Genomic DNA, 13,788 nt, shown 5'->3' with positions numbered 1-13,788 from the left:
GTCTTTTGAAACAACATACTACTCTAACAGTATGTCTTAATCACCTTTTCTATGACCACTGGAGAATATAGAAGATTAAAATTAGAGGAATTTACTAACCTCCTCTAATGGCTGCAACTCTTCCTTCAGGCTCTCCAATCTTTGGAGGAACTGCTCCTCTTTCTGGAGCAGGTATTCATCGTAATAGAAAACCGTATGCAATTCTTGAACCATGCATTTAATTGGGTCTAGTTCAGAGCACTCAATCTGTAGATTTTCTGAAAAGACAGATGGGGCAAAATGGTTCAGAATTAGTGTCTCTCAATAATAGTAGCAATAAAGCAGGAAAAATGGGAAGGCAAAAGGATCTGAGCGACTTTGACTAGGGCCAAATTGTGATGGCTAGGCTGGGTCAGGGCATCTCCAAAACAAATGTCTTGATAGTTGTTCCCGCTATGCAATGGTTAGTACCTACCAAAATTAGTCCATGGAAGGTCTACTGGTGGACAAGCAACAGGACAAAGTCATGGGCGCCCACAGAAGAGCTACTGTAGCACAAATTGTGGAAAATAAAGTTATTGCTGGCTATAATAGAAAGCTGTCAGAACACAAAGCGCATGTCAGCTTGATGCGTTTGGTGCTGTATAGCCGCACAGAGTGCCCAAGAGGACCCTGTCCACCGCCAAAAGTGCCTATAATGGGCATATGAGCATTAGAACGGAAGCATGGCGCAATAGAAAAAAATGGATGTGGACGGCTGGGTGCGTGTGGGTAGCTTACCTGTGGAAGAGCTGGCACCAGGATGCAGAATAGGAAGAAAGCAAGCTGGCGGAGGCAGTGTGATTATCTGGGCAATATTCTGCTGGGAAACCTTGGGTCCTGAGATTCATTTGGGAGTTACTTTAACACGTACCACCTACCTAAACATTATTGCAGACTAAGTACACCCCTTCATGGCAACAGTATTTCCTAAAAGCAGTGGCCTCTAGCAGGATAATGCGCCCTGCCACACTTGTTCAGGAATGGTTTAAGGAACATGACAAAGAGCTCAAGGTGTTGACTTGGCCTCCAAATTCCCCAGATCTAAATAGGATCAAATATCTGTGGGATGTGCTAAAAAAAAAAAAAAAAAGTCCAATCCATTGAGGACCTACCTTTAAAACTTACAGGACTTAAAAGGGCTTTTACACGTTCTGACAACGGATTATCTACCGGATAGGTCATCAGCATATGATCGTTGCCGGTCCGACACCTGGAGCCCGCATCGATCAGCTGATCCAGCTGCCTCCGAGCACCGAATATTTTGTACCGTATGCAGTAGTTGGAGCCGGAAGCAGATGGCTCTGACCACTGCATAGCGGCCGTTCGGCAGAATAATTACTTAGTAAATCACTTACCTATAGGAGGTGGCTTGACATGGTGTGTTGCTTTGTTTAGAACCAGCTGAAAATCATTCTTTAGTAAGACATTCATCAGTGTTGAAGAAGAGAACTTCGTTCCATCTGAGGGGGGGGGGGGGGAGGAGGAGGGTGAAATGGTATTTACATATTAGTTTAAAAAAATGGAAACCACAGAAACAAAAAATAGAGAACAGTGTAAACAAGGTAAAATCTAGCTGATTACCTATCAAATCTATGTGGATAAAATTTCTCAGGACGAGAGGAAACTTTCATTTACGCAATATATGTATTTATTAAGGCTCCTGAAAGCAGATGTCAACTGTGTAATTATGTGTACGGGTCCTATTACACGGCCTGATATGGGCTGTAAAAACTAGCGCCGATTGACGAGACAGCTCGTTGATCGCTGCTCGTTTGCTCCTTTCACAATGAGCAATGATCGGCTATGTATGGGGACAAGCAATCGTTACTATGATCGTTCCTCCCCATTCATTTCCATTATGTCGGTAGCACATCTCCCTGTTTACACAGGGAGATGTGCTGCCGACTAACTACCAGTGTTTGCTTGTTCATAGGTTGATTGTTGCACTGTTTACACAGGGCAATCATCGGGAATAAGCGTTCGTATGAAAGCTAGTTTGCCCGATCATTTTGGGAGGTGATTTTATACTTCTTACAAAACGCTGGAAGAACTTAAGGCCATTTTACACCAGCCAATTATTCAGCGAACACTCCTTCCTGATAATTGCCCTGTTTCAACAGGGAAACGATCAGCCGATGAAAGAGCAAACGCTCTTTCATCGGCTGATTGCATCGTTTATGCAGCGGAAAATAATATCTTTATCGGTAGCACATCTCCCTGCGTAAACACGAAGACGTGCTACCGACATGATATAAAACTATGGGGACGAACGATGGGAGTAGCAATCGCTCGTTCCCATACATAGCTCCTTATGAAAGGAGCAAACGAGCGCCAATCAACGAGCACGACGTGCTATGTAAGAGGACCCTTATACTTTGACCATTTTGGAGCCCACCCATTAACACATGGAACACTGCAAGAATTTGTAAACACTAGACAACTCAAAGTGCTACACTGAGCCAGATGTTCGCGAGACGGAGACATCAAGATCGCTACTAAATTTGCAGCTTCTCTGGTAACAGATAACAGGTTGTCCCGCTGTCGAGATACCCAACGATTAGCTGTCTGCTGCAGGGGATTCTAGAAGTATTCAATTCTCCTGCAGCACTTCCACAGGGGAAAAGACCACTGCGGGAGCTGCTCTTTATAGTGTTTAGCCTCTCTGGCTAATATAAGTCCTGAATGAGGTCCCCCCACCCCCTATTTTTAACATCCATAAACCCTAAAAGGGCATATGAAATGTAGTCCTGTTTGGACAATCCCTTTCATTTAGATTGGCCTGCATCGGTTGATGTAATGCTGTGCATTTTCTATCTGCTAAGTGTTTTTCTCGGAAAGAGGTGAAGTTGATAAGGCGGAAGTGGAAGGGTTATTTTAAAACATAAGTGGGTTTGGGTAAGGCTCTGTTCACACCTGCCTCAGGGCTTTTTGTTCTGCTGCGACATAGGAGTAGAACAGCGAAAAACTGAAGCCGCCGCACGATGGAAAACAACAGCACCCAGATGAAACCCATTAACTTTAATGGATTGAAAAATAAAAGAAATTCTATCTACAAGCTCACAAAAGAGACAGCACTGTGTCCTGCATCTCAGCAGTACAAAGATAATAAATATAGATAAAATGTGTTTCGGAGATGAAGAAACAATGCAAATAAAGCCACACATTTTCTTTCCAGTAGAAATGCGGATTATTTGTAAGGTACTGTCCAGATGAAGTTGGAATGGACAAACATAGATCCTGAGTACGGTTAGCTTGCAGACCCAAGCCGATATGCAATGTACCAAAATCTTATCTTGTAAGTTTTTATAATAAACGCAGGGTTACTTATATGGTTAACCAGTTCCACCCGGTTTCTTGCCTTTTTCCTCTTTCCTCTTCTGTTTGAAGAAATCGTCAGGCAGCTTCCCCAGGATCTGGCTGTTATTCGCTTGTTTGAGAACTGTGAGTAACAAACAGCACTATCCGTAGTTTGGATGGAGGAGAGCGTGCGCTTCTGAGCAAGAGACACAAAAAGTGCCTGGAATTAATGCAACTGGCTATACTGGACCGCGCCCGACAATGAATCCGCACTGAGTTTAATGGACTTCGCCTGGTTTCTGTCAGTGTCCATTGTTTTGCTGGACAAAATAGCGAAACATGCTGCGCTATTTTGCAAGTAAAAAAAAAGGTGTGGGGTGGATGTAGAACATTGGAAGCCCTATATTAACCATAAAATCAAGACATTAGATAATTCGTTGAGACATGAAGACCTGTATATTTTACATTGAAACAAGTGATAATCATATTATGAGAACTCTCCATGTCTGCTTGACAGAGCTGAAGAATGTTCACCTGTTGATATGGCAGCTACTCTGTCAATTCCTTGGTCCTCCTTTTGGATGTCCCTTAAGAACTGCCCCACTGTTGTGCTCATGGGCTTGATGGTGAATTGACAACGTTCATTTCGAGATGGTAGTGTGAGACTTACAACCGGGAGCCCGTGATTGTATTGAACAGTTACATCTAAAAGCACAAGATATCAAAATGAATAAAAATAAATGTAAATCACCTAATCCTCAATTAAATATCCAGACTTAGGCTTCATTCACATCTCCGTCGGAGCTCCGTTCATGGGTTCTGTCGGAGCTTTCCGACAGGGGATTCCATGAACAAAATCCAAACTGAAACATAGGTTTCCGTTTGCATCACCATTGAGATCAATGGTGACGGATCCGATGCAAACTGTTTCCGTTTGTCACCGTTGTGTAAGCGTTCCGTTGTTTTGACGGAATACTGTAGTCGACTGCGCTATTCATTCCGTCAAAACAACGGAACGCTTACACAACGGAGACAAATGGAAACCATTTGCACCGGATCCGTCATCTTTGAAATCAATGGTGATGCAAACAAACCTATGGTTTCCGTTTGTTTCAGTTTGGATTCCGTTCATGGGTTCCCCTGACGGAAAGGTCAGACGGAGCCCATGAACGGAGTCCCAACGCAGATCTGAACGAAGCCTTAAAGAGGATCGGTCACTAATTTATCAATTCCCTATCTCCCTATCTCTAATTTAATAGGTGCTATGATGATGATAACTACAGTGTAATTTTCCCCCAAAATATTTGCAAAGTTATGAGCATTATCAGTGTGACAGAGCCTATTAGATTAGCTAGGAGATAGGGCATTACTAAACTAGCGACAGATCCTCTTTAAAGGGGTTGTACAGGTTTAAGAAAACTTTTGGACACGTTTGGCACTGTTTTTAGAAAAAAGCAGCCACGTTTTTCAAATCCTTTACAGTCCTGTAATGCTCAAGTACAGAGAATTGTGTCACTTACTGTGCAAATATATTCCTAAAACAATATTTGAAAAAACCTTTATGGCACTTCACTCTAAGGCCGGGTCCCCACGTAGCGTAAATGCTACGGAATTTCTGCAACGGAGTACTGTGCGGAAATCCCGCAGCATTTACAGTAGCAGCGAAGTTAATGAGATTTAGAAAATCTCATGCCCACGCTGCAGAAAAAAAACACAGCGTAAATGTTAATAAATTGACATGCGGTGCGGAATTTAAATCTGCAGCATGTCAATTTATGCTGCATTTTAGTTGATTTTCCGTTGCTGGTTTTCTCCATTGAATTCAATGGGGATGCAAAACCCGTTACAGAAAGCCAAGTGTTGCGACTCTTGTGGCGTATTCTCTGTGATTACGCAGTAAAAATCGCAACTACGGAAAAAGAAAAAAAAAAAAACATACTTGCACAGAAGTCTGTGTTTCGACGTCCAGTCCGGCTTTCTGGGAGGACGTTGCATCCCATATGTGACCGCTGCAGCGACGATGCAGGAGCAGAGAGATCTTGGTAAGTATAATCTATTTTTTCGTTCTCCGTTGCGCTTTTTGCGGCGGAAACGCAGCTTTTCCGCCACAAAAATTGCAAAATCTGTGTGTTGTGGGATTTACCTCCCCATTGATATCATTGGGAATAAAACTGCAACAGAAAACCAGCGATTCTGCAGCATAAATTCACATGCAGAGGATTGAAAAAAAAAACACACCGCAGGTCAATTTCTGAACAATTTTTTGGTGGTTTTTTTTTACGCAGCATGCGAATGAAACTTGTTCAAATCTCATGCACTTTGCAGAAAATCTGCAGCGTAATACAGTAGCAGCAATGAAATCCGTTGCGGAAAATCCGCAGTATTTACGCTACGTGTGGACTTACTCAATTGGCAATAATATTTACTGAAATGCTGGTACCAATGTGATCTGCTATAAGCAAGCAAGCCATTTAAACCATAGAGGCATATTTTGTTAAATGTTTGTGCAGTTCAAAACACGAATAACTATAATTTTTAGTGTAAACAACAACTTACCACTAGAGGGCGGTTGTGTGCTGTAAAATACCCCAGTGCACAGCTGCAACCTATGTCTTACATTTCTTGCCTATAAAACAAAAAAAATAGAGAAAATAAAATGACACCCTATCAAAAATACTGCAACAGTTTTAATGAAAAGACAACTTTGAGATACCAACATAGTTTCCATCTAGCAAATTAGCAAGACAATGTTTCCTGGTCCTGAAGTGGAACTGGATGCCTCATATAAAGCGTAAATTGTACTAAGGCCTCATGCACACGACCGTAAAAACTCCCGTTATTACGGGTCGTAATTACAACCCGAAATAACGGGCCCATAGACTTCTATTGGCCACGGGTACCTTCCCGTTTTCTTACGGGAAGGTGCACGTGCCGTTGAAAAAGATAGAACATGTTCTATTTTTTTATTTTACGGACCGTGCTACTATACTTTATAATGGGAGCACGGCCCGGAAAAACGGCCGGCTGCCCGTGCCCGGCCATGCCCGTAATTACGAGTCGTAATTACGGGCACGGTCGTGTCCATGGGGCCTAACCATGAGGGAAGCAATCTGGCCTTTCAACATAGATTAAATTATGACTCTGGATTAACAAGTACAATATGTACATATCAAATGTTCCAACAGAACAGACATTTGGCAGTTTTTGAAATGCCGGGTCGTATATATTTTTATAAAGTGTCCGGCATGATGCGATAAATTTTAGGGTATATTCACACTAGGCGTAAACACTGTGGATATTCTGCGATGGATTTAATTGTGGAAAATCCACAGTGAATTACAGTAGCAGCAAAGCTTTGAACAAATCTTATCCACACGCTGCGTAAAAATCCCACCGAAAAACCATTCATAAATTGACCTGAGGTGCAGTTTTTTCATTCGCATGTCAATTTATGTTGCGGAATCGCTGGTTTATTGGCTGCAACGGCCACATGAGATGATACTTCCAGAAGGCCATGCTCCAGGACGTCAGAGGGACGTGTTGCCATGACTACTGGTAAGGGCTCATTTAATTTTTTTTACCTGCTGTTTTCTGCATCGGACAATGTGGTGCGGTTTTTCGGAGGGAATTCCCTGCTGGGAGCAAGGCGGATACGCGGTGTACTTTTACGCACCGCATCCGCCCTGTGTGAACATACCCGTATTGTAAGTTTTCCTCACCTCTCCATACAGTAATTTAGAATACGGATTCATAGCTGAGAATTTATTTCTTTGGCATACTAACAGATTTCCCATATAATACTGGTATCTCTCTTCTATACAGAAAAATCCTCTATAGTATAGTAATCATTATTTTGTTTTGCAATGTGTAATATTTTTGTCTGTTCTTCCGCTGGATTTTACACACATGCCAAGTCTACCAATGTTTCGGACTCTGTTCACACTTGCATCCTGGCTTCTAATTCTAACAGAGCCCTGACCGCTATGCCAGCTTCGCCCGATCAGGGTTCTGGTAATTTTGACAGCAAGAAAAGCGCTGAAGACAGAAATCTTAAAATATGAAATAACCCATACACACATCAATATTGTAAAAGGCATATTGCTTGAATTCGGACAAACTCTCCCAATTTACAGATTCCTACCCTTGTATAAAATAAACTTCCCGTAAAAAGCCGAACAGACACGAAGCGGCTGAGCGCTCACACGAGCGCTTCAGTTGCTTCGTTCTAGCAATTGGTTGGGGTCTCCGTGCTCGGACCCCCACCAATCCAAACTTCTGACATGTTACTATAACACGTCAGCAGTTTATCAAACGTTTAGCTACACTTTCAGGACTGGAAAAGCATGGCTGTTTTTTTTTTCCAAAAACAGTGCCACATTTGTCCATAGGTGGTTTGTGGTATTGCAGCTCAGCCCAACTACAATGGAGCGGAGCTGCAAAAACAGACAAGCCATGGATAGGTGTGGTGTTGTTCCTTGAAGGACGCAGTCATGTTTTCCTAATCCTGAACAAACCCTTGTCGTCCAAAGCCACAGCATATTTTATATCACAATTGATAAATGAAACATGGACTTTTTCTTACAGATCGCTTGGAAACAAAGCTCAATGTCCATTTCATTTACTTTAACCGTTCCCGTCATCAAATAGCAGATAATCTATGATCTGGATAACCGCAAGCCCTGACACCTGAAATAGGGGCAAATAGGTCTACTGTACTGATATTTTGAGATACAAAAGCAGACCGTAAGAAAGAAGAATGAAGGGGATCCTAATCATGAGGACTGTATAGTAGTACTTCTAGTAACGCAGTCTGTGTAATAGACAGTAAAAGGAAATTGTGGGTGCCAGTTAAAGTTTTGCTATAAGACCCCTGAATCTGTGATCACCACTTATGCCCATGTTCCTAAAATAGGCAATATAAACTGAAGACAAACGTACTAGGAAAAGGCTTATCCAGATCATAGATTATCTGCTATTAGTTTGATGACAGCAAAGGTTAAAGTAAATGAAATTCAACAACTCTGATAGATGGACATTGAGTTCTCTCTCCCGCAATATAAAATATATTGTGGCTTTGGGCGACAAGGCCACTTTCTCTTTGTGACAGTTATGATGCATGAGGTACTTGGTGATTGTGAATATTGTAAAGAACTATCAAGCGGATATTACTGCATCCTAGGGGTGCATAATCCACGGCCCACTCTTAACCCCTTAATGACCAGCCTATTTTAGACCTTAATGACTAAGCCATTTTTTACGTTTTTCCATCGTCTCATTCAAAGAGCTATACACTTTTTTTATTTTTGTGTCGACATAGCTGTATAAGGTCTTGTATTTTGCGGGACAAGTTGTAATTTTTAATAGCACCATTTTGGGGTACATAGAATTTATTGATTAAATAAAACCAGCACTTTCGCCACACTTTTTTGCATCCTAAATTTACGCCGTCTACCGTGTGGTATAAATAACACGATAACTTTATTCAGCGGGTGGTTGTGATTGCAACGATACCAAATTTGTATAGTTTTTGTATGTTTTACTACTTTTACACAGTGAAAACGCTTTTCTTTCAAAATTATTTATTTTTGTGCCTCCATATTTGACGAGCCATAACTTTTTTATTTTTTCGCCGATGCAATTGTAGGAGGGGTTTTTTTTTGCGGGAAGACTTATAGTTTTTATCGGTACTATTTTGGAGTAGATGCGATTTTTTGTATCACTTTTTATCAAAATTTTTTTTACGGCTGGATTAAAAAACAGCAATTTTTGCATGTTTTTTTATGACGTTCACAGTGCGGGTTAAATGATGTAATAAGTTTATAGTTGGGGTCGTTACAGATGCGGCGATACCAAAGAACTGTGACTTTTTTACTTTATTTTGTTTTTGAATAATAAAGCAGTTTGTAAGGGGGGGAAAGTGGGTTTTTCACTTATTAAAACTTTTTATTACTTTTTTACTAGTCCCACTAGGGGACTTCACTATGCGATTATACGATCGCATTTATAATACACTGCAATACTTCTGTATTGCACTGTATTATGCCTGTCTGTGTAAAACGGACAGGCATCTGCTAGGTCATGCCAGAGGCATGATCTAGCAGGCATTCACTACAGGCAGACCTGGGGGCCTTTATTAGGCCCCTGGCTGCCGTCGAGACACAGACACTCGGCGATCTTATCGCCGGGTGTCAGTGGGATGAGAGGGAGCTCCTTCCCTCTCTCCAAAACAACTCAGATGCAGCGCTTGCTATTGAGCGCCGCATCTGAGGGGTTAAACGGGTGAGATCGATACTAATATGCAGCTCTCTGGCAGCTGAGAGCAGGGAGATTTAACAGCTCCCTGCTCTGTTTGTTTATTCCGATGCAGCGCTGTAAAAAGGCTATTGCATCGGAATAAAGCCCGTTAGTGGCCGCCGTAAAAACACTATGGGGTGGTCACTAACGGGTTAATACTTGTTCTACTCAGATACAAACGTCGCTCTAATGTTCAGCAGTTATTGGGTCTACATAAACCTGGATTAATTTTTCTGAGTTTTCTGCCCAGTTTTTGCCCACCTTGTCGGTCCAACCATACATAAGATCTTAGAGGGCCCATATATCTTATGTCAAAATCTGCAGGCAAGAAGGTACCAGTAAGAAAAACGAGGGGACTGCTAGAAAATAGAACGGCATACCTTGATCTTAAACACTGACCTTGACTGACAGGCAGACCGATCTTGTCTCAGTCCTGCCTTTGCCATCGTCTATAAGAATCTGATATATCTTAAATTATGTTCTGAGATTTTACTCAAAATTCTGCTCTAGTCCAAAATTTGGTTCTGCTCTTGAGGTATCTAATATTTATGCCGTCATGCCCCAGACACTCATGAATGAATTTATTAAGACTGACATTTTTAATCTAGAGTGCTGGGGTACGGTTTCAGAATGTGGATGGGCCCCATCCCTTTCAATAAGCGCCACCCATTTTTTGGTAAAGAGAGGTGATTAACATAAATGCAGCGAAAGTTAAAACATTTTTACGCAAATTACGTCTTTTAAGGTTATGTTCACACAGGGCAGATATGCTGTGTAAAAGTACACAGCGTAACAGCCCTGGTACCGGCAGGGAATTCGGACCAAAAAAATCCACCAAATTGTGGTGCGGTTTTTTGGCTGGAATGTCTGCTACGGAAAAAAGCAAGTAAAAAAAAAAACCCTCTATACTTACCCGTAGCCATGGTGACACGTCCCTCTGATGTTCTGCAGCCCAGCCTCTTGGGCTGATGTTTTATTCCATGTGACTGCTGCAGCCAGTGATTGGCTGCAGCAGTCACATGGAATAAATGTCATCCCTGGTGTCAGGGCTGGATGGAGGAGCATAGAGATCTGGGTACGTTTTTTTTTTTCCCCCCGAGTTGTGATTTTTGCAGCAGAATTGCAGCTTTTCCACCGCAAAAATTGCAACATCTATTTGTCGTGGGTTCTACCTCCCCATTGAACTCAATGGGGAAAACCCGCGATCCCGCAGCATATGACATGCTGCATATTGAAAAAAACAAAACGCTGCAGGTCAATTTATGAACGTTTTTTATTTATTTTTTACACAGCGTGTGGATGAGATTTGTTCAATTCGCATCCACTCTGCTACTACGGTATTACGCTGCAGATTTTCCACAACGACATACGTAATCCGCAGTGTATACGCTACGTGTGAACAGAACCTACATGCTAGAAAAACTGGTGTAGAACATTTGATCAATTCCCCACTCAGACTGTTGTGTATTGTGTGTGTTTCCATCTCCCTGGTATCTGCATACAAGACCCAGTAGTTACCTACTGATAATGTTTTTTTTCTTCTTTATTCTCAATCAATGGTAATAAAGGTAACAGCAATAATTTACTCAAATTAAACGGGTCTCCATTAACCTCGGTCACGATTAGATCAGCGGTATTGCACAAACCAGCGGTTGCAACTGGGTGTGGAGGAAAGAAACAAGGTTGGTAGTTCAATACTTAGGAGTGTGCAGCTGGCAGGCATGAAGGCCGTACTTCACTCCCTGACAGAACTGGAATGAACCTGGCAATCGATGAGGTAAATTATATACGGTGTCCAGCTCACATAAATCAGGAGCAACTCGCTCAGTACTGCGCTCCCCGGACAAATACAATAGTGACATGTGATTCCAAAAACACAAGCAACATTTAATTTGTCAACACTTTAACCCCGTACAGCCCACGAAATGCACAGGACTTCTTAAGTGACATTCGGTCCGGTGTGGTTAACAATCACATCTTAAGGAAGTTTTACAGTGGCCGATTATCGTGCAGACGAGCTCGTTGACGATAATTGCCCTGTGTAAACAGAGGAACCATCAGCATATGAACGATCTCGATCATCTGTTGGTCATATAGTTTTAAAAAAGTAAAATAATATCGTTGTCGGCAACACATCTCCCTGTGTAAACAGGGGGACGCACTGCCGACATAATAATAATGGATGGGGACGAGCGATCGGAGTAACGACCGCTGATCCCCATCCATAGCTCTCTGTCACAGGAGCAAACGTGCGCAGATCAACGATGTCTCGTTGAATGGCGCTCGCTGCACCGGCCGGTGTAAAAGGGCCTTAAAGAGGCTCTGTCACCAGATTTTGCAACCCCTATCTCCTATTGCAGATCGGCGCTGCAATGTAGATAAGAGTAACGTTTTTTTTTGTTTTTTTTAAACGAGCATTTTTGGCCACGTTATGACCATTTTTATATTTATGCAAATTAGGCTTTCTAAAGTACAACTGGGCGTGTTTAAAGTTATGTACAAGTGGGCGTGTATTGTGTTCGTTACATCTGGGCATTTTTACTTCTTTTACTAGCTGGGCATTGTGACTAGAAGTGTATGATGCTGACAAATCGGCATCATCCACTTCTCTTCACAACGCCCAGCTTCTGGCAGTGCACAGACACACAGCATGTCCTCACGAGATCATGCTGTGACGTCACTTCCTGCCCCAGGTCCTGCATCGTGTCGGACGAGCGAGGACACATCGGCACCAGAGGCTACATTTGATTCTGCAGCAGCATCGGCGTTTGCAGGTAAGTCGATATAGCTACTTACCTGCAAACGCTGATGCAGCTGCTGAATCAACTGTAGCCTCTGGTGCCGATGTGTCCTCGCTCGTCCGACATGATGCAGGACCTGGGGCAGGAAGTGAGTGACGTCACAGCGTGATCTCTCGAGAACACGCTGTGTGTCTGTGCACTGCCAGAAGCTGGGTGGTAACGAAGAGAAGTGGATGATGCTGATTCGTCAGTATCATACACTTCTATTCACAACGCCCAGCTAGTAAAAGAAGTAAAAACGCCCAGATGTGTACACACAATACACGCCCACTTGGACATAACTTTAAACACGCCCAGTTGTACTTTAGAAAGTCTCATTTGAATAAATATAAAAATGGTCATAACTTGGCCAAAAATGCTCGTTTTTAAAAAAAACAAAAAACGTTACTCTTATCTACATTGCAGCGCCGATCTGCTGAAATAGGAGATAGGGATTGCAAAATCTGGTGACAGAGCCTCTTTAAGTTCATAACTTAGATGTGATCGAGAACAGGTGGATTCTGCATGTCAGAGACACACATAACCCCTTGGTCACTGGATTCAGGTCTCAGCGCAAGATACAGCTGCTCTGTATTCATACGCAGCTGTATCTCAAAAAATAATTTTTTAATAAAAGGATTTAGAAAGTTGCCCCCAACACAGTGAGGCATTTACATTGTTTTTTTTTTAATTAAAAAAAACACAAACTACTTCAAAAAGGTGTACATAGCCTTTAAAAAAAAAATATTCCTTTTGGGATGGGAAAAAACCCCAAAACCTGATTCCAGCATTGTTTTTTGGGTTCTGTTTTTACAGCGTTCACCATGCGGTGAAAACAACACTATTCCGTGGGTAAATACGACTACGGCAAAACTAAATTTATATAGCTTTTTTTTTTATGATTTAATAGTTTTAGAAAGAAAAAAAAAACAATTTGTTAAAAAAAAAAATACGTCGCTGGAGCGGTGTGAAGGCTTGTTTTTTGCGGGACGAGCTGTAGTCTTTATTGGTACTATTTTGGGGTACATAAGACTGATCACTTTGATCAGTATTCCATTTTTTGGGGAGTAAGGATAAGGCCACACTGTGCATCGCTGATGCGTTTTTGATGCGTTCAAACACCGCATGTGGCCAACTGCATGCGTTTTTTTGTCTCTGTAATGCTGCAGTTCTGTTGCATTTTTTTTTTTAAGCATAGTTTATGGACACAGTTTTCACCCATGTTGAAGTTTGTTAGGTGCTTCCTGTATATAGTTCATTACATTGCATTGCAGAACGGTTAGCAAAAACACAAGCAGTTCAGCAACAACATGGGCAGCGCGGCCATTAACCGCATGCGGTCGAATATTATGAAGATGCAGTTAACCGCACAAAAAACACATTGTAATATAATAGC

General features: G+C 42.0%; 1 protein-coding gene across 1 annotated transcript in view; it reads right to left on the bottom strand.

The window, feature by feature from the left end:
* MCUB (mitochondrial calcium uniporter dominant negative subunit beta) overlaps positions 1-13,788 on the bottom strand; it is an 89,720-nt gene that overhangs the window by 9,507 nt on the left and 66,425 nt on the right. The window contains exons 2-5 of the mRNA XM_075849724.1: positions 5,875-5,944; positions 3,853-4,023; positions 1,377-1,481; positions 100-257 (exon numbers count right to left, since the gene is read on the bottom strand). Coding sequence (XP_075705839.1) covers positions 100-257; positions 1,377-1,481; positions 3,853-4,023; positions 5,875-5,944 — 504 coding nt within the window. The remainder of the gene's footprint in view (positions 1-99; positions 258-1,376; positions 1,482-3,852; positions 4,024-5,874; positions 5,945-13,788) is intronic.

This window comes from Rhinoderma darwinii, chromosome 1 (assembly GCF_050947455.1).
Source record: "Rhinoderma darwinii isolate aRhiDar2 chromosome 1, aRhiDar2.hap1, whole genome shotgun sequence".
Lineage (NCBI taxonomy): Eukaryota > Metazoa > Chordata > Amphibia > Anura > Rhinodermatidae > Rhinoderma > Rhinoderma darwinii.
This window is presented reverse-complemented; position numbering and strand designations above follow the sequence as displayed.